The following is a 24,365-nucleotide window of genomic DNA, read 5'->3' as shown; positions in this document are numbered from 1 at the left end:
GTAATGTGGCGACAAAAACCGGATGTAATATTCCAGGTGTGGCCTTACTAAGGTTTTATTAAAGCGGTACTAATACTTCACATGATTTTGATACCTCTGTTCATACAACCAAGGATTGTATTAATTATTTTGGCTGCTGCTGCACACTGCTGGTTCATATTTAAATGATCGTCCATTAGGACTCCAAAGTCCCTCTCACAGTTATTGTTTTGCCTAATCTGTACTTGTACCTTTGGGTTTTCTTGCCTAAGTGCAAAACCTTGCATTTCTTCACATTAAATTCCATTTTGTTGGATAGGGCCCATTGTTCAAGTCTGTCAAGATCTTTTTGGATCCTGAGCACTACAGATTCATGCACAATTTAATACCTGCCTGAGTCATGGGAGACTTGTCTTATAAAGCTTACTTCCTGTTCCTATGGATCATTCTTTTGTTTTGGTTAGCATGAGGAACTATCTTCCACGCTCAATCTTCCAAAATTGCCTGGGTATCTGGCTTTTCCTGTGGTCAATACCACCTTCATCTTAAAATGAACTCTGGACTGCCACTTGTCAATAAGGGTTTCTACCCCATAAGGCTGCTCCAGAGAAATACAGATCCTAAGATTTTTGGGTTCTGACCTATGATGTTACAAAAGTAAATAAACTGTACTGAGCAAAGTAGAAGCTCATATTTTATATGAATGAAAAAATAAACAAGATAAAATATATTTTTCTCCAAATTCTGTTAAATGCTGGAAGCTATCTTTTTAAGCACAGTAACAGAAAAGCCCCCTGCCAGATCATATCTGATATCCAGTTATGGACAGCCAGATGCTTCTAGAGCAGTGGTTCTCAACCTGTGGGTCGGGACCCCATTTGGGGTCGATCGACCATTTCATGGGGGTCGCCAAGCAAGGCTGTCCGCCATTTTTTTTGTCTGCCATTTTTTTGTCCGCCATTTTTTTCCCCTTTTCCGGCAGGTGCCTTACCTCCCTTGGGCTGGGCCAGCTGGTGGTCGGCCTGCTCCGTCTCTGCCGCTTGCCAGCTACGCCTTGGCCAGCTCAGGGGGCGGAACCACGCATGTGCGGCGCTCCCAGGCAGGCAAAGTCCTCGACTTACGACCGGTTTAGTCCTCGACTTACAACCGGTTTAGTCCTCGACTTACAACCGGTTTAGTCCTCGACTTACGACCGGTTGGGGTCGCAGCATTAAAAAGGTTGAGAACCACTGTTCTAGAGCATAACAGAAATAAACAGTGTGTCCTGTAGTTATCCCACCAATACTATGGCACCATTTTGGATAGTAATGATCAAACAAAAGGAAGGAGGAGAATCTCAAGTTACTTTTCTTTCCACTTACGGGGCCAAGCGAGGACTTTTGTTCACTTTTGCAGTGGCAGATGATTGCTTTTTCTCTGCTAATTTCTGACGATTTGTAGGAAGAGCTGGGGATGGATTCTGACTTTTAGATGTTGCTCGGGTTGTTGGCTTGTTTGGCTGCTTCCTGAAAAAAATAAGCATAAATACTGAAGAAGGGGCTTTTTAAGGATCAGGTAAGATGATCAATTAAAAGCATAATCCCAAAAATTGGAACTTGGGAGATTGTCAATTATATTTCTAAGACATCAGATCTATCATTATAATGTGACAGGAAAGCAGAACTAGTGGTTTTATTTCAAGAATGGCAAACAAGCAAGGCTGCCTCACAGTGGTTCTTTGTGAGCCTCCTTCTGTAAATACATGGGATTTGGCTACATATTGTCCTGTTCTAAGAAACACTAGCAAATAATTTTAAGGAAAGACATAAAAAATTCTGATCCCCTGAAGAATAAGCCCTGTTGTCACATGTTGTTTTAACAGAAGCAGCTATTACAATCATAGAGTAACAGAATAACAGAGTTGGAAGGGACATTGGAGATCTTGTAGACCAATCCCCTACTCAAGCAGAAAACTCTATACCATTCCAGAGAAGTGGCTATGCAGTCTCTTCTTAAAGCCTCCAATGATGGAGCACCCACAACTTCTGAAGGCAAGACATTCCACTGGTTAATTGTTCTCACTGTTAGGAAATTTCTCCTTGGTTCTAGGTTGCTTCTCTCCTTGATTAGTTTCCATCCATTGTTTCCTGTCTTGCCTTCTGCTGCTTTGGAGAATGGGTTGACCCCATCTTCTCTGTGGCAACCCCTCAAATATTGGAACACTGCTATCATGTCACCCGTAGTCCTTCTTTTCACTAGACATATTCAATTCCTGTTCTTCATATATTTTAGCTTCCAGCCCCTATTCATCTTTGTTGCTCTTTTCTGCACTATTTCCAGAGTCTCAACATCTTTTTTATAATATGGTGATCAAAACTGGATGCAGTATTCTAAGTATGCTTTTACTAAGGCTTTATAAAGCAGCACATATACTTCACATGCTCTTGATTCTATCCCTCTGTTAATGCAACCTAAGATTGCATTGGCATTTTTGGCTGCTGCTGCACAGTGCTAGCTCATATTTAAGTGGTTGTCTACTAGGACTCCAAGATCCCTCTCACAGTTACTCCTATTGAAGAGGTTTCACCTGGTAATATGTAGCTTGATTTTTCTTGCATTAAATGTAAAACCTTACTTTTCTCAACTTTGAATTTCATTTTGTTAGATAGAGCCCAGTGTTAAAGTCTGTTGAGATCCATCTGAATCTTGAGTCTATCTTCTGGGGTGTTGGCTATTCCTGCCCGTTTAGTGTTGCATGCAAATTTGATGAGTTTCCCTTCTATTCCCTCATTGAAATAATTAATGAAGATGTTGAAGAGTACTGGGCCTAAAATGGAATCTGGGGGTATCCCATTGCTTACTTTCCTCCATGTAGATGTCATTCCATTAAGGATTACATGTTGAGTACAGTTGGTCAGCCAGTTACAAATCCATCTGGTGGTGATACTGTCTATCCCACATTTTTTTAGTTTATCAAAAAGTAGGTCATAGTCTACTTTGTCAAATGCCTTAATGCAGGAGTCCCCAACCCCCAGTCTGTGGACTAGCACTGGGCCGCAGCATGCCAACAACCGGTCAGCACAAACAAGCAAAACCCCATCTGCAGGATGCAGGCAGCACACACAACCACACTCCCTCTGGTCCGCGGAAAAACCTAACTGGTCCCTGGTGCCCAAAAGGTTGGGAACCTCTGCCTTAATGAATCCAAGTATACTATGTCCACTGTATTTCGCTGGTCCACTGATTTAGTCACTTTGTCAAAGAATGAAATAAGATTTGTTTGGCATGATCTGTTTTTGAAAAACCCGTGTTGGTTTTTGGTTATAACTTTGCTTGCTTCTAGATGTTCCCAGATCTGTTGCTTATCTTTTCTAGGATCTTCCCAGGTATTCATGTCAGGTTGATTGGTCTGTAGCTGCCTGGATCTGTTCCCCCCCCCCCACTTTTTGAAGATGGAAACCACATCATGTATTTAAAAAACAATGAATAATAGTTAATTATCATAAACAATGTTAATTAATCGCTCAATAGTCGTCTTCTTACTAATATATATCCAATGTCACATATCACATTCCTTTCTCTCTAACTCATTTTTCTAGCCATTGATAAAAATTATCCCATGTTCTAAAATACGCTGAGTCTTCCTTCTCTTTTATCTTTAATGTCAATCTGTCCATTTCTGCACAATCTAAGATTTTCTTAATTAATTCTTCTTCGGTTGGTAGATTTTCATTTTTCCAGTATTGGGCAAATACAATTCTTGCTGCACTTCATACATGTAAAATTAAGTATATACAGTCTTTCTCATAATTTTCTCCTATTATTCCTAACAAAAATAATTCTGGCTTAAAATCTATATGTTTTTTAGTCATTTTCTCTAACCATAGATGCATTTGTGACCAAAATCTTTTAGCTTTAGGGCATGTCCACCAGATATGGAAGTAAGTACCTGGTTTTTGTTTGCATTTCCAACACTTATTTGACATATTTTTAAACATTTTCGCTAATCTCACCGGTGCTAAATGCCATCTGTAAAACATTTTATATAAGTTTTCTTTATATGCCACTGCTTTCATTAGTTTAGCATTTCTTTCCCATAAACTTTGCCAATTTTCTAGCTCTATATTAGTCCAAAGTTCTTTGTCCATATTATCATTGTTTCTTTTACTTGTTCCTCTTCCATCTTTAAGCTTAACAAATATTTATAAAGTTTCTAAATCAGTTTTTCGTCTGTTTTTAGCAGTATCTGGTTAAATTTTGTCTGTTCTTTATAGAATCCCATTGTTTTGGCATCTTTTTCATATCTCATTTGAATTTGCAAGTATGGCCACCATGATAGATCAATACCTTGTTCCTGTAAATCTTATGTGTCTTTCAATTTCCCTTCATTGTCCAAAATATCTTTATAAGTTACAACTTTGTCATAATTAATTAAATTTGGGTAAGCAAATGCTTCAATTGTTGAAAGCCATCTAAGATATCTTGATATAAATTTTCGCTTTTATTTTTTCCCATTCTAGAAGAAGTGTGTTTCTTACAAAGTGGTTTTGAAAGTATCTATGTATTTTATTCTTCCCATACCACAGAAAGGCATGCCATCCAAGTTGTAGGTCATGACCCTCTAGGTATAATAGTCTTTTATCTCTAAGCATAATCCACTCTTTAAGCCATGTTAATATAGTTGCTTGGTAGTATAGCATCCAGTCTGGCAGTCCAAATCCTCCACTTTCTTTCGCTTCTTGTAACATTTTCAGTCTGATTCTAGCTCTTTTTCCTTGCCAGATAAATTTCAATATTGTTGTATTTAATTTATCAAATTTTCCCAGTCTTACAGGTATCGTTTGGGAAAGAAAAAGTATTTTCGGTAAGATATTCATTTTCACTGTTGCTATTCTCCCCAACATTGAAAGTTGTAAAATTTTCCACTTTTCCAGATCCAATTTTATTAGTTTTAGCAATCTTATATAATTGTCTTCTTTTATTGTTGCACATCTTGCTGTTAAACAAATTCCCAAATATTTAACTTTTTTAACGTTTGTTTTTTTTTGCTAATTGATTTTTTTGTTTTTCTGTTAGATCAGCGGTTCTCAACCTGTGGGTCGCGACCCCATTTGGGGTCGAACGACCATTTCACGGGGGTCGCCAAACGCAGTACGCCATTTTTTTTACCCTTTTCCTTAGCTCTGCTACTCCCTCTGCTTGGCGGCAGCCTGCATGCACGAACATTACCAAATGTGCCCTGCAGGAGGTGTGTGAAGTGCGCAGGCGCAGAGCAAGGCCCAGCCCTCCCCAGGGACTCATTTCAGATTTATGCCGCAAAAGTTTTTCTCGCGCAGAGGAGAGAGGAAAAACAATTGCGGAACACTCGGGAATCCCTTGCAAGGTACCTTGGTGCTTATTTCCTAATGCCTTCCCCCCCCCCGTGTTTTCTGCTCCACCCCGAATTCGCCTCCCTTCCACTCTCCTTAAGCAGCCATTTATGGTCTTAATACAGCCCTAAGTCTGTCTCGCTTTCAACACCCCCTAAAATTCTTCCTTCAGGCAGGCTTCCAGAGGTCGACTGGCAGGATGCAGGTAACCCCTCCCCCCGTCCTGCCGCCTCCCACAGCGCCGCTCCGTGTCCCGTGCCTCAAACCACCGTGTCATAGAACTGCTGGCATTATGCTTGGGCGAAAGACTTTTTCTTTTACAATTACAAATGGGGCGGGTGGGCCCGACATTCATGGGCAGGCAGGACCCCGCCCACCGAGTCACCGCCTCCCCATCGCCCTCCACCAGCCGGCTCCGTCGCCAGACCTCACAGCTGACAAGCGCAGGAGTTCGGCGCTGCGGCGGCCTCCCCTCCGCTCTCCGCACCGGCCAAAGCTTTGGGACGTTCCAGCTGACCGGTGCAGGTCTGGGGGTCGTCAGCTGACGGGCGCAGGAGGTAGGCACCGCCGCAGCCTCCTAGCCGCCTGCTTCTTTGGCTGGAGCAGTTGCCAGGGCCTGCATGAAGCAGGCGGCTGGGAGGCCGCGGCGGCGCCTACCTCCTGCGCCCGTCAGCTGACGACCCCCGGACCTGCGCCGGTCAGCTGGAACGTCAGGCAAAGCTTTGGCTGGTGCAGAGGGCGGAGGGGAAGCCGCTGCAGCGCCGAACTCCTGCGCTTGTCAGCTGGGAGGTCTGGCGACGGAGTCGGCTGGCGGAGGGTGATGGAGAGGCGGCGACTCGGCGGGCAGGGTCCTGCCTGCCCACCCCCTTCTTATTATATAGGTCAACCGCTTGTGCTCTTCCCACCCCCATTATAAAATGACCAGGTTGTAGCCACAACGTGGTTCTGTCCTTCGAGCGAGCCTGCAACAAACACGACAGAATCAGGCTCCTCAAGTCGTTTTGTTCATTTTCCAGGGTGGGTCATGAGATCAGCAGCCCAAAACTGCAATCATTCCGCTCTGGGTAAAACCGCCCCAGCGTTTCTTCCTCGGCTTCCTCGCTAAGAAACGGGCCGTTTTGTCGCCCATCCGAAAATCGAAAGGAGCCGAAGCTGCGAGGAGAGCAAGCAGCCCAAGGCGCCCCTCCCCGTTTCCTCTGCTCTTGCCAAGCAGGCAGGCCTTCCCCCCCCATCCAAAGAACGTCCGGGCTGGGTCGGGCAGCGGCGGCGCTGCTTCCTTCGCCGGGGGCTTTTCGGGGAGCGCTTGAGCAGGGGCTGAGGAGCAGCAGGGTGATGTGGAGCCGGGGCTCGGACGGCCAAAGCAGCGCCGTTTCTCCCCGGGGTCCGAAAGGTCATGGCGAACGTCAAAGTAGCTGTGCGAGTCCAGCCTCTCAGCAAAAGGTGAGGCACCGGCTTTAGAGTGGAAAGAGGGAAGCCTCGAACGCGTGGACTTGCGTCCACACGTGCCTGCGCCAACTGATCAAAAGCTCGGCTTGGGCTGCACCCTTTCTCCTCTGAGCTTTAGGGAACGTAAGATTTGGTAGGCTTGCCTAGGAGCCGCCGTTAGCTTGTGCTAATATTAAAGTGGGGTGCGTTTTGCTTCTCCACGTTTGGGAACATGGGAAGTGAGGAGAGTCGCAATGGATTGCGAGGAGGTCGGTTGCTGTTGAAGCAAGACTGTCCCTAAAGTGTAGCGTGCAGAAAAGGGAATTACCGTACACAACGTGACCAAACAAGGCAAAGTCTGCTTTTGGTTAAGAAAACGTGCAAAGACTGTGACAGCTAAGCAGAACTTAATGTTCAACCCTGAGCTACAAATATTCTCTTCTTTCGGTGCTTTTAAGAAATGCAATGCATTTTCTGTATGTGCTTTCTAGTAATATTGAATACACCAAAACATTTTTCCCCAAGATTTAATCTATGCTTTGTTTATATGGAATAGTTTTCAACTGTGTTTATAGTATCCTGAAACAAATGAGTGCTGTGTGTAAACCCAAACCATGTGATTAGTGGTCAAATGGGTTGTATGAAAATTGGGTTGAGTACAGTAAACCATGACTGAATTAACTATAAGTGTGTTATGTGAAGGCAATCTTATATCATCCTTGGGTATCTGTCAGTTCTGTGACACGGGGGCTTGAGGCACGGAGGCATGGGATGCGGAGCGGCACCATGGGAGGCGGCAGGACGGGGGAGAGGTTACCTGCATCCTGCCAGCCGACCTCTGGAAGCCTGCCTGAATGAAGAATTTTAGGGNTGTGGAACAGCATTTAAATAAAATGCAAAGTTTATTTTTGGACTTAGAACAACGTGGGATTAAATTCCCTGAGTCCCAGAAGGTTTTATTGGTGTTGAACAGTTTAGATAAAACCTGGGACACAGTTTCTGCGATATTTGAGTGTAAAGAAGAGCAAGACTTAAATTTTGAGGCTTTAAAGGCATGTTTGCTTAATGAAGAAGAAAAGCACCATTTTAGGAGCAGCCACGAGGAGGTGAAATTCCCGAGGAGGGGATCCAGACTGCAAGTCTCCGGAGAAGGAACAAACAACAGATGGGACCTAGTTGCAACAAAAGAGAGATTGTGCAAGCAGAGGGCTCAGCAAGAGAAAAATTGCTACATTTGCGGTGCAAGCACACATCTGAAAAGGAACTGTTTGCAGAGGAACAATTTGCAGTGAAGGACATTTGTGCAAGCAAAGAAGACTGATTTCCAAAAGGAACATTTTGGTGTTGCAAAAGTTTGCTATAGCAACAACAGAGACAAAAGGCTAATAGATAGTGGGGCAAGTCAAACAATTGTTAATGACTCTGAATTATTTTGCAGGTTTGTTCCAGTAGCACAAGAAGCTGTGGCTTTGGCAAATGGCCAGAAAGCAAAGGTCATCGGAAGAGGCGATGTAAAAATTCCATATTTGGAATCAAAGTTTACCAATGTGCTTTGTATACCTGAGATGGAACATAATTTGTTAAGTGTGTCTAATTTAGACAAACAAGGTTTTGAGACCATTTTTGTAAATGGGAAGTGTCTCATCAAAAGGAATGGGAATATTTGTGCAGAAGGCATAAAGGAAGATAATCTATATGTATTGCAGGTTCAATGTTCCCATATATTTAAGAATGTTGCAGAGCATGATTCGTGCGTTCACCTTCTACATAGAAGACTTGGCCATGCAAGCTTTAAAGTTGTGCAGCAAATGCAAGAGTTTGCAGAAGGGATGCAAAAAATATTTGGACTGTGCAGTATGCAAAGCATCGAAGTCAAAGGCATTCCCAGTTAGTAAATATAGCACAAGACAAACAAAAAGAGCTCTAGAGCTGGTCCATGCAGATCTGGTGGGACCTATGCAAGCCAGTTTGGGAGGAGTATGCACTGGTAATTGTTGATGATTATAGCAGGTATGGTTTTTGTTACTTGCTTAGAGATAAGACAGAGTTGCTACAACAATTCAAACAGTGGGTAAGTTTTGTAGAGAGAAGGTACAGACAACAAGTGTGTCAGTTGCAAACTGACAGAGGTACTGAATTTATGTCATCTATATTCCAGCAATGGTTGGGGCAGTTGGAAATAAGACACAGACGTACAAATCTTTACACAGCAGCAGAGAACGGTGTAGCTGATAGAAGGAATGGTGTTTTGCAAACAATGAAAGATTCATTATTAGAGGATTCTGGTATGAGCAGGTCATATTGGGGAGAAGCAATATTGACTGCCAATTATATAGTTAACAGGCTGTGGAGTTCCTCCATTAATAATACTCCATATGCCGTTCTATATGGGAGAAAGCCATCACTGGCACATTTGAGAATTTTTGGAAGTACTGCATGGGTACATATTCTGAAGACAATCAGAAGAAAGGGACAGTAAAAGACAAGAAAGCTCAGGTTTGTGGGCTATGAGCCAGGGTCAAAAGGATATCGCTTTAGCGATGGAAGTAAAAGAATTATAATTTCAAGGTCTGCTAATTTTGCAGAACAAAATTGGGACAGAATTAATGCAAATTCTGGGTATGTCTCACTTAATGACGGTGATCTATTTAATGACAATAACTCATCTAATGATAAAAAATGATTATTGAAGATGTCAATGTTCAGGGAGGAAAGGCTGAACAAGACATGAAGCCAGAAAGAATTGAGACACAGGAGCAGTTAATACCACGTAGGTCAGAGCGATGTAACAAAGGAATTCCGCCTGACAGGTATTCTGCCAGCAAGGTAAAGGTTTGCAATGTGTGGTATGAGCCAAGAAGTTATAAAGAGGTGTTGGCATTACCAAAAGCTGAACAAGAAAGATGGAAGGANAGTTTTTTTTCAACATTAACTGCCATTTCTTCAATTCGTCGCTTTACTGTGCTATCGCTTAGGGGCAACATTTTTAAAATTTCAGGTATATCCTGATGCATTACTGTTGAGATAAATTCTTTTATAGAGGGTATTATTACAGTTTCTCCAATATTATAGCTTTTACCACTTTTTGCAATTAATTGTGAAATGCAATAAGTGGCAATTAATCCATCTTCGTTCGCTGCATGTTGTTTCTTAAATGATGCAACGAATGTTGAACGATTTTGAAATTTTTTATATATTTCCTGAAAATATTCAATGGGCTTGCCATTATCATTTGGATGCTTTGTAGAAAGATGTTCTCGCAATCGACTTGGCTTCATTGCCTCATGGATAATGTTTTATGACACAATAAACACATTGGATGTTTTTTATTTACAACAGATTCTATGAAACCCATCTTCAGATACTCTGGCAAATAGCCACGAGTGTATTTCTTTTTTTGAGACATGGACTCAAAATATTTTTTTTGAAGCTGTAGGCACGTGCTCACTCTCACAAATCTAATTGCGTACTGACCAGTGCGACCGCAAAGAAAAGAGCCTGCGCTGTGTATCGTTGTCTGCGCATGCCTCTCGTGCATCGTGGATTAGGTTTGGGGGGGCGCCGGCTACCAGCTCTGCTTGTCTGTTACAGCTGGGTGGTGTGGGGGGAGATGCGCGAGCTATTCTGAGACGAGGCTCTTTTGGTTGCGGTCGCACTATAGCGCCATTTAATTTCACTTACATAACGTGAACTAAACTTATGCGCGGGCAATACAAATAGTATATTTTCAGAAATTTAAATTGTCACGGGGAATTTTATGAAAACCTAATGAAAATGTTTTTAAATAATGCTATGAAAATTTTTTAAAAAGTCAATTAAATTTAAAAAAAAAGGAAAGTGCTTCAGTATCAGACAAAACCCCTACCGCCCACCATGAAAGCTGGAATGCCCACTAGTGGGAAGTAGGGACCAGGTTGACTACCACTGGTTTACATCATTGTTCTTCTGAGGATAATTTGGCAGACATGATGACTAAACCATTGGGTGGTGTTCACTATGGAAAATGTATTGAGTCAATAGGTCTGATGTCTCTTCCTGTCATGAAGGGAGGAGTGTTGGAATATTCATGAGCAGGAAGAGTCATGTGGTAACTCAGTCAGCCAATGTGAGTAAAGTGCTACTGAGTCTGTGCAAAAGGGTATTGAGTTGGAGCTGGATTTTGTTTGTTTCAGTTCCAGTCTCAGGTCTGTCTCTGCTGTAAGAAGTCTACATTGTGTTATGTTGCTGTAAAAATGAATGTATGGTATTGTAAATATTTTGATATGAATATAAAGAAGTTATTTGAATCAGCTAAAATGCAGTCAACTGTGAGAGCTTCTGATTGATTTTTTCACCAATAGAGAAATTAAAATTCTCTAACACGCTTCTTCAAATTCTTCTATTTTCTCCATAACTTTAGCACTCGTTTCAAGTGGTTCTTCCAATATGAAAACCAAGTCATCTGTAAATGCTTGTAATTTATATTTCTCGTCTTTTATCTCCAATCCTTTAATTTCTATATCTTGCCTGATATTTCTGTTCAATACTTCCAGTGTTAATATAAATATTAATGGAGATAAAGGACATCCCTGTCTTGTGTCTTTTTTAATGTCAAAATTTTCTGTAAAATCTCCATTTACTATTATTTTGGCTGTTTGTTTATGATAAATTGTTTTAATTACACTTATAAAGTTTTCTCCAAAATCCATTTCCTCTAGTTGCTGAAACATAAATTGCCAGTTTATGTTGTTGAACGCTTTCTGTGCATCTAGTAATATTAAAGCCATCTGTTTCTCTGGATGAATTTCATAGTACTCTAAAACATCTAGGACCATTCTTAAATTATTTTTTATCTGTCTTTTAGGTAAAAAGCCATTTTGGTCTGTATGTATAAATTCGGTCAAAAATTTCTTTAGTCTTTCTGCTATTATTGAGGCAAAAATTTTATAATCTACATTTAATAACGATATTGGTCTGTAATTTTTTATTTGTGTTAAGTCAGAGTCTTCTTTAGGTATTAAGGTGATATTAGCTTCAGTCCATGTATTTGGTATTTTAGCCTCCAAAAGTATTTCATTGCACAGTTCTTTCAATGTTGGGCTTAGTATATCTTGTAATGCTTTATAAAGCTCTGCAAGTAGTCCATCATTTTTTTGCCTTTTTATGGCCTCTGTAATCTCCATCATTGATATTTTTCCATTTAATATTTTTTGAGTATTCTCTGAGATTTTTGGTAAGTCTGCTTTTTTAAAATACTGCTGTATTTTTTCTTTTGAAATTTCCTCTACATTGTAAAGTATCTCATAAAGTCTTTGATAATTTTTTTAATTGTGTCATTTTGAAACTGTAATTTACCTTTTGGGTAAATTGCAACTTATCAGTTTTTTCTCTTTTTCTTTTTTCAGTCTATATGCTAACCATCTCCACAGCTTATTGGCATTTTCAAAAAAGTTCTGTTTAGCCCTTTTAATCTGTTGAGCCATTATTTCCATCTCAGCTCGGTTTAGTTTATGTTTTATTATCTTCATTTGCTTCTTAAGTATTTTCTTTCATGGGTCTGTTTGTAGTTCTAATTCTAATTTTCTAAATTCTTCTTTCAACTTTAACTGTTATTGTTTTCTTTCTTTGTTATTTTTGGCAGTATAGGTTATAGCCAGCCTTCTAAAATAGGCTTTAGCTGTGTCCCACACATTTTGAAGCGACATCTCTTCTTTCTTATTTATTTTTTTTAAAAAAGTCAATTTCCTTTGTTGCTAGTTATATGAATTCTTTTTCTTTCCATATAGATTTGTTCAAGGACCATCTTAATTTTTCCTTGGCTCCTCTCCAAATCATCTTTATTGGATTATGATCTGCCCAGATATTAGTTTTTATCTCAATTTCTTGTATTATTGTGCTAAGTTCTGAGGATGTTTATATCACATCAATTCTAGACCATGATTTGTGTCTATGTGAGTAAAATGTATATTGCAGGTTTTTTGGATTTTTTTCTCTCCATATATCTTGGATACAAAGTTCTTCTGCCATTTCTGAAAACGCTTTAGATCAGTGATGGCGAACCTTTTAGAGACCGAGTGCCCAAACTGCAACCTAAAACTCACTTATGTATCGTTGGATGCCGGGTGGGTGTGGCCCATTGGGTGGGCATGGCTGCAGTGGTAACGGCAGACTGGGTGGGACTAAAAAAATTCAATCAATCTATTCCAACTTTGCGAAATCTTTTTTTCCCGCAAGAAGTTGAAATTGATTGACCCCCTTTTTTTTTTGCACACGGCAGTGGAGGCCTAAAGCGAAAAGGATTTATAAAACCCAGCTGAAGCCCTAGGACTGGGGCGACGGCGCGCGTGCCCACAGAGAGGGCTCTGCATGCCATCTGTGGCACGTGTGCCATAGGTTTGCCACCACGGCTTTAGGTAATATATTTCTTCCTTTCTTCCCTTGTTTAGTGCTTTTATAGTCTAAAGTTCCATCTATTATTGCACTGAATTCTCCCATTATACAAAGATTTAGATTTTATATTTTTTTATATAATTGTTGATAAAATTGTTCTTGTTTATCATTTGGTGCATATATTGCTATCATCAGTATCTGTTTTCGATCCATCATTATTTCCACCGTTATATATTCTTCCCTCTTCATCTGCATATATTTGTTTAGGGTTCATCGTTTCTTTAATATATACTGTAGGGCTATTCCTCTTCTCTTTTGATGTGCTAGTGCAAAATGAAGTTTACTAATTTTCGGTTGTTCTAGCAATTTATAGTGTTGTCTCTTAGTACGTGTAATTTTTTTTTTCGTTTTGAAGGGGAATTTAGTCCATTTATATTCATTGACAGGATCCCATTTTCCTTCTCCATCTCTTTCAATTATATCTAGGTCTTAATCTTCTAGTCGATCTTATCTGTCTCTGTTCTCTTGGTCTTGCTCCTTCTTCTATGCATGTATTTTTAGTTTCTTCCTCCTCTCTTGGTTTAACTGCTCCTTCTACTGCCGTCTCTTCCTGTTTCTTTGCTTCTCTCGTTGTACCAGGTTCAAAATCACCTCCTTCCATAAACGTTTTGTGGTCATCATAGAATTCTCTTGCTTTAAGTGGCGTGCCCAGTCTGTATCTTTTCGTGTCCCAATTGATTAAAATCCCTTCTGGAATCAGCCATCTACGTTAGATTTCTTAAAAGATCCATGAGAGACAAGATTTTGAGAAGAGTAAGAGATGAAACTTTGAAATACAAAGAAAAAGAAATTGTAGTTCTTAAACAAATACCTAGGAGAGTAAGAGAAGCCAGAAGAGAATACCAATTTCTAACTAGAAAACTAATTGAAAAAGGAGTGAATTTTAGATGCTCCAGGATCTTTGAAAAATATAGTTCAATGGTTCCAAGATCACATCTGCCAGCTCCTTCAGAAATCTGGGATTTAATCCATCAGGTAGCAGTGACTGAATTTGTCTAGAGTGGACAGGTGTTCTCTTACCATTTTCTTGCTTATTTTATTTGCTATTTCTAATCTGTCTTTTATGATTATGTTTTTGGTAGGTTAGGGCTGTATTATCTTTTAGCATGAAGATAGATTCAATGAATGTATTAGGCAGCTCTGCTTTTTCTCTATGGCCTGTTACTTCCTTGCCATCTTCTCTCATAAATGGACTGATTGTTTCCTTGACTTTCTTCTTCTTTTTTATGTTGAAACTTTTTAAAATCATGTTTAACATTTGTTGCAAGTCTTACTTCATTCTGAACGTTAGCTGAGTGTTCCTTTTTCCATTTTTTGTACTTATCCTTTTTGTCTTTCAGTCTTATCAGAGAGTTCTTTGTATAATCATGCTGGTTTCTTCTTGGATTTCTTATTTTTCTTTTTCAGTGGTATAGAATTGGACTGGGCTTTCATAATTATATTTTTCAGAGTTTTCCAAGCTTCTTGAGTTGTTTTCCCCTTTAAGATTTTCATCCATGTGATACTTCCCAAGTTCTCCCTTTCAATAAATCAACTCTTTTAGAGTCTAAGACCATGGTTTGCTAATGTTCAATTGTTTGTGTTACATTATATTGAATTCCAATATGACATGGTCACTTTCCCCCAAAGTTCTGGGAACTTCAACCTTCTCTATCACTTCTTCTCTGTTAAGTAAGAATTTGGTTTAGAATAGCAGGCGCTCTACCTTTTGGATGACAAAGTTGATAGTTAAGTTGGTCAGGAACCTTAAGGTTTAAGGTTCTTTCGTGGACAAGGCACCCGGTTATGTATCAGCAGAATGTTTTCTTGATTGCAAAGTTCTTCTGGATTGCTTCCTATCTGATTTCCAGACTGATATTGATAGAATTTTGAAAATAGAGAGGAAGTGTAATATATGGGGGTATAATTGGCAGCTATCTTCAGTTCTGATGAAATGCAGAATTTTAAGAAAGGGGAGAGACCACAGCTGTGCTTTCAGGACACTAAGAAACAATTATTTTTGATGCTGTTTAAAATGTGCATGAAATTGCTAGATAAAACTATTAGATTTAGATTTGTCCTTATGTGCTGGTGATGCCCAATCTCCTCATTAGTTACTATCATTTACCCTTAGTTAACAGAAGTTCTGACTTAGAATCTGGATCATTTTGTGATTAGATGAAAGCAAAGAAATTTTATATTAATCTGTATAAATATGCACTTGCCACCATTCATTCATTCATTCATTCATTCATTCATTCATTCATTCATTCACTGCCCATCTTGCAGTTCAAGTGACTCTAAGCAGCTTATATAAAGACAAAACAATGTATCACAACAATTATAAATATAAAATGGATTAAAATGCACCAAATTGCAGGTTTTGGGATGGTTCTAATTTTATTCTTAGATATTCACATGCAGAGAAGTCAATAGGAAAGGGGTAAAAAAAATCAAGATGATGACCATCATCTTGCCTCACTCCTTTTTTACATGTATGACATATATAAAAAGACTGAAGCTTCAACTACATGGTTGTGATTGCCATTTTAACTTTAATAAGGATAACCTTATTCATATGGTAACTGTAGCCAGCAATCTTTCATGATCAGCTGGGAAATTCACTGGATTTGAGACAAATACACCAGTGACTGCAGAAAAAGACAGCATTAAGTGTCTTTTTGCTCAATTCCCATAACATCCCTCCATGCACTACTGGAGAGTCCCAGTGAATTATTTGCCAAGTCTTGGCAGAGCTGGCATTACCTTTCTGCTTCTAATCTTGATGCTGACCTAGTTGTGGCTCCTGAATACATCTCATCTCCATCTGTTTCACCATCATCTCCTTTCTCCTTGATTTCATCCTGGCCCTTAACGCTTTCTTCAGAAACCGATCTGAGCTTCTGACATTTTTTAGATGACTCAGATGTGTTTGTTCCTGCAAATTTTAATGACAGTATCAAAGATCCACTCAAGCCTCAGAAAAAGATTTTAATTTTTTTTAAGAAAGAATATTCCATATAGAATACTTTTACAGGACTTTGTAAATGGAAAATGTAATTTTCCATCCCTTTATATTTTAATTCATATTTGTTTAAATCTCTTTAAACACATTTGTGATAGTTTACTTTTTCTTTCACAGACAAAATTCATAGAGAACTCAAGCGGAACCCAAGCAGCTGGGCTGTACCAATCCTGACATGAAATTACAGAGATTTGCCATTTTCCTCTAATATTTACTTTAGCTTCAACCCAATGATTTTTCTCCCAAGGAATAAAGCTGATCTCTTTACAAGTTAATAGACAACTTAAACAATAAAAAGTTAAGAGAAGGAGAGGAGGTTCTCTGTCTACCTGTTTCCTCTGATGAAAGACAAGGCCGTTTCGATTTCCTTCCTCTTAACCGCATAACGATCTTGCTCTTTTCTTTTTCAGTTTCCTAACAATTGGAAGTAAAAAACAAAACAAAACAAAAACCCAATTCCACTAAAACCAAAAGGTCTTATAACCCTATAATGATATTTTAGATTTGGGTTGGAAAATAACATGAATTAAAAATTCTTCAACTTACATTGCTTCTATTGTTCAAAAAATCACTGGCTGTAAAAAGAAAAAAATAATTAAGAATGTACTTTTATCAAGATGTTAAAGTTAGCCAAAAAATCCTAGTCATTTAACTAAAAAAAGGTCTTTCCTTGCATACTGATTCTCCTAAATTTACTACAACGTACTAAATGTAAACTGTGGCAGAGATGATAGATAATAGTAAAATGGAATGACTTCATTCTCCTTGAAAATCAGAATTCTATATAATTCTATGTTAACTTTAAGAGTTATCAAATGAAAAGATTACATGCTGGTGACCCTGTTTCTCCAGCCACTACTGGAGGTCCCTCCATAACAAGACTCAACAAGCAGACCTGGCATATGGCTGGACAGGGATGGGAAGGCTGTCCTCTTGGAAATGTGCATTGCAGGAAAGAGGGGTGGCTGAGAGTCAATTATATTTCAGTAATCTTTTACTGAGGTTTTTTGGTTTTATGGAAATTCAATGTTTTCATTATTTTATTACTGAATTCTGTGCACTCTTCTATTTACTATACAGCACCATGAGTATACATTCTGGTAGTTCAGAAATCCAATCAATCAATCAGGCCAAACTATGAGCATCCCTGGGGCAGTATGGAAGGAATCTATTCCATTAGATTCTCTAGCTATGCCCTGCTGACAGATATCAATTTACTAGGCTACTGAAACCACAGAATCACACAACAGATTTTACCAAGTTTGAGAAAGGGACTGCATACATATTACACTACCATGGATCTTTGGACAAGAAACATTTGTAAATATGACAGCCAAATTGATGGAGTAGCAAGTCTTTAAAATAAAAAAAGCCAGGTGCATTTCATCCCATCTATTTTTTCATGTGAAAAACAGATGTTTGAATCATTACCTTCTGGTATTATCAGTAATCTATTGCTGGTGCCTGAAGACTGCAATACCTAATTAAGAACAAAAACAGCAGTATTTTTAGTAGAAAAATCAAACATATTAAATGTATTCAAATGCTCTTTCAAGCATTTTTATATTTAAACAAATTCATGATATCCTGTCCTCTCAGAAGTTATTTAAACACTAAGAAATAGCCCAAATACTGCAATTAGTGTAGACCCAAATTAATGTAATATGAATACTTTTTACAACCTGAACACATGAACAAAGCTGGATTTTTCAAAGAAACTTCTATCCGTAGTGGATCATGGCCTTATACTGAGTTTATCAGTGTCATAAATACACACACAGATATACACTTTTAAATATGTTTTTGTCATGGCTTACATTTTAGAATATAACGCAAAACACATTTTATACACAGAAGCAGCTCATCAGAATATTAAAAACTACAATCAATTTTGACATTTTTGATAGTTTCATATATGAAACAAAATGCAGTATAGAGACAAAGATTAAGATGGCAGATTACAGTGAATCTGAACTACAATCTCACAGCAACCACATCCATGTATCCTGCAAACACCTTCGAGACATCTCCAATCTCTTAATGTAAAACTTGATTGAGACCCCTCCCAAACCCATATACAGTAGTGAAAGCATTGAATTCTCCCTCCTTGCTCTGGGTAAAGTCACGTTGCCCAATCAAGTGGAAAATATTGTTATGAGAAAGCATCTTTAGGTCCCAAGTTCATTGGCAAGCTGGGAAGCAATATTTGTCGCACCAGCAAAACCATGCTTTGAAACTAGACATAAAGATTTCTTGAAGTATAAATACTGTTGGAACCCATCTTATACTGGGGGGGGGGTCTATTTTATTTCTTTCTATTCCTTGCTAATGGTTCTACCATTCTCCTGAAGGGGAGGGGGGAAGATGCTTCGGGCTGTCTCTTTGTTTCTGTTTTGCTACAATGTATCCTTTCCGCTATTCCTGCATACTTGCTCTTTGAACTGTCTCTCCCTTGATGTTACCTTGGGGTGAGAAAGGAATGTGCCTCCGGCCATCTGGCTTATCTCTCGCTATGGAAGGGAAGGTGTGAAGACCCAACAACATCATCATGAGCCTGTGTTATCAGCTCCTTTCCCACAAAGGACTTAACACCTGAGGATTGGCCCATTCAAACTGACAGGACGAACTACTGGGGTGGGGTATGCCTGGGACACTTTTAACCTATTGATCTGAGTGGGAAACCCTCAGATCCTGCCTATCATGCCTGCTATCAGCTTCTCCTAATAAAAGTTCCTTTTGGAAGAAACTGCTTCCACGAGTCCTGCTTTCTTAGGATGAGCTTTTGAAGTGGGCCCTGACAAATACAAAATATATTAATTTTCTCAGTCTAGTCCAATACTACACCATCCAGTGCTTCCTTGGTCCTCTCTTCTTCCAGTAGTATGCATTTTTCAATACTGGGAAATACAATTCTTGTTACTGTTAATACATATATAATTAAATATAGACATCTTCATCACATTTTTCTGGTATTATACATAATATCGATATTATCAATTTATAATATTTTTTCTAGCCAAAATATATATCAATTGCATTTGTACTTAAAATCCATTTATTCAATCAATATCCTGTTTTTCCTGCTTTTTTAAATTTTAATTTCCCATCAATGTTCAAAATATCTCTATTGCTTATAATTTTATCATAATAAATTATATTTGGGTAACCGAAAAGCTTCCCTTATTCAAACCCTTTTAGAATTTTCATATTTCTGTCCTGTTTGCCATCGTTCGCTCCCTAGAGACTAAAATGGAAGATCTGTAACTTGAGCTGGCCACGAACAAGGAGTGTATATCAGAGGTGGTGACCCTTTGAGAGCTGTATGCAACGAAATTTCATTTTGCTATATGCCGATTGGTGTACTTTCAAAGTGACAATAAAGTTGTTGTTGTTATTATTATTTCCCATCTCATAACAAAGTATAATATTCTAGTTACAAATCCTATCCTTCTAATTATAATACTTTTATTTCTAAAAGTTATCTATTTTCTTAGCTATATTCAAACATCTGTTTAGTAGTATAATATCCCATCTAATAGGTCAGAACCTCAATTTTCTTCAGTCTTACTCTAGCTTTCCTCCTTTGCCAAATAAGTTTCCAAGTCAGTACTTTTAAATCAAGTAGTTCTTCCTCTGTTTTTGTATATTATTTGGAATGAGGAAAAGAATTTGGTCGAAGTGTTTTTGGAAGAACGCTCAACCCATTCATATTCATTAAACAGCCTCCATCCTTCTCCTTCAGTTTTTCTTTTCATTTCTTGTTTGTCAATTATTCAGCATTTCTCCTAACAGCTTTATCATCCATTCACTCAGCTCTTCTTCCTTATCCTCAAATGTGTTCTGAGATCTTGACAAGTACGATGTCTTTTCCATTTCTGGTGTTATCATTGCATTTTCTAGTTTTTCATTTGTCTGTATCTGTCTGTTAATTCCTTCTTTTAGGTCAGCGGTTCTCAACCTATGGGTCGCAACCCCATTTGGGGTCGATCGACCATTTCACGGGGGTCGCCAAGCAAGGCTGTCCGCCATTTTTTTCCCCCTTTTCCGGCGGGTGCCTTACCTCTCTTGAGCTGGGCCAGCTGGTGGTCGGCCTGCTCCGTCTCTGCCGCTTGCCAGCTACGCCTCGGCCGGCACAGGGGGCGGAACCACGCATGCGTGGCGCTCCCGGGCAGGGAAAGTCCTCGACTTACGACCGGTTGGGTAGCCCTCGACTTACGACCGGTTTAGTCCTCGACTTACGACTGGTTTAGTCCTCGACTTACGACCGGTTGGGGGTCGCGGCATTAACAAGGTTGAGAACCACTGTTTTAGGTCCTCCATCTTTGGATCCGTTTCTTCTAATTTTCCTTCTGTTTTCTGGGTTTTAGTTCCTTCTTTACAGACACTGTCTGGATTTGTAAATTTAGATTGGAAAATTGTTCTTTTATCTCATTTGCATTATTTTTAATCTCATCCTGAAATAAAACAATTGTCTCTTGGATTGATTTCAACACAGAAAGAATTTCTTTCTGAGATTCATTAACATTTTCTTGTTGATATATCAAGCTAGGAGCTTTGGAGACAGGTGTTGAAGATGATTTTTTACCATTTAAGGCTCAGTATGGAACACTCATTTTGTTTTTGTATGTAGTTTTTATAGTCCAATAGGGTTCCCAACCCAGATAAGCAGCCGAAGAGTTTTTGTTTTTCCCTTTTCCCAGCTGCAGTCTGCAAAAGTGAAAGTGTCAAGGAACAACAGTCATCTGAGTCTGGGCTTTAAGCCAAGTTTCCTTTAAGCATAATAAATTGTAGTGCCGTAATTCTCCACTAGATGTTGTTGACACATTCCAGATTTCCAAATCCAAGCTTATTTTGCAAACTTTCAAATATTTTTTCTAAAAAGACTCAAAGGTACTTTTAGTGCCCAAATTTCAAAGCTATAAATCTGTATTAGTTCCAAATTGATATTATAGTTTCCTCTGTTTTTCCCCAAAGCAATTAATTCATTGCTTTTCTTTTCCTAAGGGGGCAGGGCAATAACTTCCCTTCCCTCTTTCATCGGGGAGGATTCTTTTCTTTGGACATTCTTTTTTCCAGGAAAGTAGTGTTAGGGCCATAAAAATAGGATAAAGTCTCACCCAGTTCCATTCACGTTGCTCAGAAATTGCTAGTTAGTGCTTGTCTTCAGTTGACCGCAGCTTCTGACTGGCCGCACAAATGTAGCCAGTCTTTCTCCTGCCAGTTTGGAGGGCTTCCTCGGATCCAGTGGAAGGGCTGCTGCTCCTCCACAATTGACGAGCCCCCCTTCTTCGTCACCTCTTTGGGGCGACTTTTGACCTTTTTTAGGGTCCCCAGCAGGGTGAAATCAAACATGGAAGATGGAGCCCCGTCTTCCTGTGACGTCAAACCAGAAGTCTCCCAAAACATTTCTATTTAAGCAGTTCAGAGTATTAAATCTTGTGAAACTCCCACTTTGAATGTGAAACTGCTACTTCAAAAATCAAATAGGCTGTTTTGAGCACTCTAACAATCTTTTCTAAATTTAAAATGGCTGTTTTGATCTTGAATTATTTCTCAAAAAATCCTGTTTCACACAGAATAAAGTTATCTACATTTTTGCATGAAGATTCAAAAGGAAGTATGTTTCACACTCCTAAAAAAGCAGTGCATTCTTTTATTTATCTATACATTAATCTACTTAAAGGTCTACGTGGCATAGAGCCTGGTTACTTAGGAAACACTACTCTCTTATGCAACTGTTCAGCTAGTTGTATCAAGCAGGATTGGCACACTCCAGGTTCCTTCAATTAAACACTAAGATTAACTAACATAAATATAACATTAAATCAGAACCTGGAAGCACACCAGCAGTGCCTGCCCTCTGCAACAAGGTTCCTCCTATGATCCAGATGACCCCCACTTTGCTATTGTGAAGACTTGGCTCTTCACCTAGGTCTTTGACAAGGCTTCAGACCTGGTCACCTATGGGACAACTTTCTCCTATATTCACCTGCCCATCTGATCAGATTGAACAGGAACATTTCCTTCCAGAACCATCTTTCTGAGAATAACATCTGATGGGATGTAAGACATAGGCATTTTCAATTGCTGTCCTCAATTTCTGGAATTCCTACCTCATGGAGATTTGATCTACTTCTTCCCTGCTGGGTTTCAGGAATACAAGTTGGACCTTGCTTTTCCATCTAGCCTAGAAAAGCTTGCTTTGAATGCTGAGATGCATTAGTGGACACACCTTTTTTTTAAATAGCAATAGCAGTTAGACTTATATACTGCTTCATAGTGCTTTACAGTCCTCTCTAAGTGGTTTATAGAGTCAGCATATTGCCCCAACAATTTGGGTCCTCATTTTACCAACCTTGGAAGGATGGAAGGCTTGAGCCAGTCAGGATCAAACGGCTGGCAATTGGCAGAGTTAGCCTGCAATGCTGTATTCTAACCACTATGCCACCATGGCTAATGATACTATTGAAATAGTTATTATTTGGGTATGGGTTCATTTTTTTATTGATGATTGTTTTTAATGTTGTTTCTGATTGTTAGCTATTTTAGAACCTTGAAGAATGTGCAGCATATAAATATGGTAAATAAAAGGTGAAGGCTATTGTACAAGAGAAAACAAATGTAAAGTTTTGGGGTTGAAGAATCATGTTTAAAAGAATCATATTTTAAAAATTTATATAGCCACCCACCTAATATATAATAACCTTAGACAGCCTACAAACAGGAATGATAAAAAGCATAAAAAACAGTACAAAAACTTCCAGTGCTTCCAAAAACAATACACCGCTCACTTTGAAAAAACAATTTTCTTGGGTTCCAGCTCAAGACAGCTGGAAAAAGTTAGTTCTTCAAGGCTTTTCAGAACGTCAGAAGGGTCAGGACCCTCTCAGAGAAAGAGTGTTCTAACGGTGAGAGACAGTATTGATATTATACTGTGTAATTGTCTTCTAGATCCTGCCAATGTTTGCTTTACCAAACAAACAATATACAAATAAGTTCCATAGAAAGACAATACTCCCTCAACCTCTGCATGCAGCTGAAACACCCCAGCCAAATGCTTACATTTCTCATAACTGTATCCAATGCTGAATCCTGACCTGGAATGAAAGAATAAAATTCTTGAATTCATTGAAACACTGATGTCTATTTTTTATAAAGGGATGACATCATACTTACTCTGCACTGCTGCTATTTCAACAGGATATTTGCGAGGTCTTCCTCTTTTTCGTTTAACTATTACTTGCTGCTGTACCTAAACAAGCCAAAGGATTATTATTTGTTATAAAACTAGTTCAAGATATCCTTTAAAGCAAATATAGGAAGGAAAAAAGTTTGAGAAACATTAAAGAGCTAACAGAGTTATTATGATCTAAGCTTTTTTCCCCCTTCAAATTAGCACCAATGAAAAGTGGTTGTTTATCTCTAGAGTGTGCAAAATATTTCATGAATTTTCAAAAAATGACCTGTTTTGAGCAAAAAATTAAAGTCTTTATCTTGTAGTCTGAGCATTTTGGCTTCAGTTCAAAAGAGAAATATTCCAAGTTTCAAACACTCTATTTTGAGTCTGACATGCTTCAGAACATATAAGGAACAGTTGCTGGAATTGGGTATGTCTAGTTCAGGGGTCAGCAACCTTAAACACTCAAAGAGCCACTTGGACCCGTTTCTCATAGAAAAGAAAACACTGGAAGCCACAAAACCCTTTTGACATCTAAAATGAAGATAACACTGCATATATCCTTTTTAAACTTTATGCTATGTATAAAAAAACTATAGTGTGTTGCAGTTATGAAATCAATGAATTGCTACAAAAAAAACAAATTTTTATGCCCGAGAAAGAGGGAAAAAAAACCTTTCTCCTTCATCCCAACAGGTGAAAACAATTTTAGTAGCTTATCTATCATCTTTAAATACAGCATAATTATCCCCATACCTCATCTCTTAATTAAAAAAAATCAAAATATTTCATTAAACTATCTTTACTAAAAGTCCAGTAAGGACAACATATATTCATATTCTCTTTCTCTTTCCTCTCCCCCCCTCTCTTTTTCCTCTCCTCTCTTTCCTCTCCCTCTTTCTCTCTCCTCTCCCCCTCTCTTTCCTCTCCCTCTCCCCTCTCTCTCTTTCCTCTCCCTCTCTCTCTCTTTCTTCTCCCTCTCCCCCCCTCTCCCTCTCTCCGA

At 39.0% G+C, this 24,365-nt stretch overlaps 1 protein-coding gene across 1 annotated transcript in view; it reads right to left on the bottom strand.

Annotated features, from left to right (window-relative positions):
• The window catches only part of BOD1L1 (biorientation of chromosomes in cell division 1 like 1), a 191,747-nt gene that overhangs the window by 2,411 nt on the left and 164,971 nt on the right, over positions 1-24,365 (bottom strand). The window contains exons 21-27 of the mRNA XM_015814955.2: positions 23,362-23,437; positions 23,248-23,282; positions 17,617-17,665; positions 16,732-16,760; positions 16,515-16,599; positions 15,927-16,098; positions 1,341-1,484 (exon numbers count right to left, since the gene is read on the bottom strand). Of these exons, the coding sequence (XP_015670441.2) occupies positions 1,341-1,484; positions 15,927-16,098; positions 16,515-16,599; positions 16,732-16,760; positions 17,617-17,665; positions 23,248-23,282; positions 23,362-23,437 (590 nt within the window). The remainder of the gene's footprint in view (positions 1-1,340; positions 1,485-15,926; positions 16,099-16,514; positions 16,600-16,731; positions 16,761-17,616; positions 17,666-23,247; positions 23,283-23,361; positions 23,438-24,365) is intronic.

This window comes from Protobothrops mucrosquamatus, unplaced genomic scaffold (assembly GCF_001527695.2).
Source record: "Protobothrops mucrosquamatus isolate PMUCROS unplaced genomic scaffold, P.Mucros_1.0 scaffold_97, whole genome shotgun sequence".
Classification (NCBI taxonomy): domain Eukaryota; kingdom Metazoa; phylum Chordata; class Lepidosauria; order Squamata; family Viperidae; genus Protobothrops; species Protobothrops mucrosquamatus.
Note: the sequence above shows the minus strand (reverse complement) of the source record. Positions and strands in the feature narration are given on the sequence as shown.